We start from the raw sequence: 2,445 nt of genomic DNA, 5'->3' as shown, positions 1-2,445 counted from the left end.
AACACGGGTTGCCGACGCTCACAGAGAAGTGAACTGGCTGGAGTTGTGGAAGAAACAGTTTTTAAGGCGTCTGGTCACTTTAAAACACGGGTTGCCGACGCTCACAGAGAAGTGAACTGGCTGGAGTTGTGGAAGAAACAGTTTTTAAGGCGTCTGGTCACTTTAAAACACGGGTTGCCGACGCTCACAGAGAAGTAACTGGCTGGAGTTGTGGAAGAAACAGTTTTTAAGGCGTCTGGACACTTTAAAACACGGGTTGCCGACGCTCACAGAGAAGTGAACTGGCTGGAGTTGTGGAAGAAACAGTTTTTAAGGCGTCTGGTCACTTTAAAACACGGGTTGCCGACGCTCACAGAGAAGTGAACTGGCTGGAGTTGTGGAAGAAACAGTTTTTAAGGCGTCTGGTCACTTTAAAACACGGGTTGCCGACGCTCACAGAGAAGTGAACTGGCTGGAGTGGTGGAAGAAACATGTTTTAAGGCGTCTGGATAGTTTAAAAACACGGTACGCAGACGAGAACAGTGAAGTGGACTGGATAAAGCGGAAGTAATAAACAGTTCTGAAGGTTACAGCATACTGTGACCAATAAAAGCAACATAATACAATCTCCGTCAGAAGATGCTACAACCTGATGAGGAGAAATAAGTTATGATCATGAATGTGTTAAAAAAAAAATTCAAAGTACATTTCGCCCCTTAAGTTTGGAGGTAAACCACATTCCAAACCAAAGCAAATACAGCGAGCTTCTTGTGGCTGCATGGCTCGTAATTGGGAACAACTTAAAACATGTTACACTTTAAATATACTTAACAATACACTTAAATTAAATACCTAAAAAATACTATAGTTAACACAAAAACATTTAAAATCCTTCAAGGCCATGCAAGGCGTTTCAAAAGATAAGGGAGCATTCTATGTAGGCTATTATCAAAAAATCCTGGTAAAAAGTGACTTAATTAATGAACTTCCAAAAAGCAAACATTATTTAAAAGCATTAAATATTTTTTAAAATATATTTTGGTTATGAAAGTTTGTACGACGTAATTTTTATTTAGTTTAATTTATTAGTTTGGACTGAATTTCAAATTTCTTTCTAGCTAGCGCAACACAGAAAGAAAAGGTTTTTATGAAAAAATAGTTATTAGTACTTCAGACTATACTGGGGCCGATAACACAGTTACTAATTCACCGAAACAAATTGCCGCGGGACAAAAACGTTATTTTCAAATTCACACTTACTTCAGGATGTAAATGCAATCTTACAAATATTCTCGCTTAATCCTAAACAGGGACTGAGCCGAGACTTGTGTCCCAAGAGCAAGGTGGCGATTATACATCAAGCAGGATCGAAAAATGGCTTCACGCAATTTTAGCTGCAGACTTGCCCAGCAATACCTTGCCTAGCATAGAAGGGCGTATCTCGGAGTATGGCCTAACACCATGACACTAAGGACGAACACAGCCAATTTTACAAACGAACTTGCGATTCGTTAAAATCGCCGATTCGTCTGGTAGCAAGCCCGTGCACAAAATACTTCATGCAATCCAATCGTAGATTTATCGTTTCGTTTTAAGCTATGAACATTTGAAAACACTGCCGAACCCCGATGGTTGCATAACACTCCCGTTACATAGCTTGCTACAAGGGTATCGCCCACTCCACCTGCTGCCGCGGCATCGCCGTAAAACTGCTTCCGTGTCATCGCCCACCCCATATGCTGCCGCGGCATCACCCACCCCACCTGCTACAATGGCATCGCCCACCCCACCTGCTGCCGCGGCATCGCCGCAAAACTGCTGCCGTGGCATCGCCCACCCCATATGCTGCCACGGCATCACCCACCCCACCTGCTACAATGGCATCGCCCACCACACCTGCTGCCACGGCATCTACCACCCCACCGCCCACAATGGCATCGCCTACCCCACCTGCTTCCACGGCATCGCCCACACCACCTACTGCCGCAGCATCGCCCACCCCACCTGCTGCCGCGGCAACGCCCACCTCACCTGCTACAACGGCATCGCCCACCCCACCTGCTGTCGCGGCATCGCCCACCCCACCTGCTTCCGCGGCATCGCCAACCCCACCTGCTTCCACGGCATCACCCACACCACCTATTACAACGGCATCGCCCACCCCACCTGCTGCCACGGCATCGCCCACCCCACCGGCTAACGCGGCATCACCCACCCCACCGGCTAACGCGGCATCGCCCACCCCACCTGCTTCCGCGGCATCGCCCAACCAACCTGCTACAACGGCATCGCCCACCCCACCTGCTAACGCGGCATCGCCCACCCCACCTGCTTCCGGGGTATCGCCCACCCCAACTGCTACAACGGCATCGCCCACCCCATCTGCTGCCACGGCAATCCCCACCCGGCCCGCTATTCATGCGCTAAGCTCTCCCTCACTGTTATAGTTCCTCAGCAACACACCAA

The 2,445-nt window shown here is 48.5% G+C and overlaps 1 protein-coding gene across 1 annotated transcript; it reads left to right on the top strand.

The window, feature by feature from the left end:
• The first annotated feature begins 1,750 nt into the window (after nt 1-1,750).
• Nucleotides 1,751-2,179, top strand: LOC134539047 (keratin-associated protein 9-1-like). Its single transcript, XM_063380739.1, has one exon. It carries the CDS (start codon nt 1,751-1,753, stop codon nt 2,177-2,179), a length of 429 nt encoding a protein of 142 aa, XP_063236809.1.
• Nucleotides 2,180-2,445: the final 266 nt, after the last annotated feature.

The sequence above is a fragment of the Bacillus rossius genome, chromosome 14 (assembly GCF_032445375.1).
Source record: "Bacillus rossius redtenbacheri isolate Brsri chromosome 14, Brsri_v3, whole genome shotgun sequence".
In the NCBI taxonomy this organism is placed as follows: Eukaryota; Metazoa; Arthropoda; class Insecta; order Phasmatodea; family Bacillidae; genus Bacillus; species Bacillus rossius.
Note: the sequence above shows the minus strand (reverse complement) of the source record. Positions and strands in the feature narration are given on the sequence as shown.

Coding starts and splice junctions, on each gene's coding strand:
- LOC134539047 (XM_063380739.1), top strand. CDS start 1,751: ATGGCATCGCCCACCCCACCTGCTGCCGCGGCATCGCCGCAAAACTGC.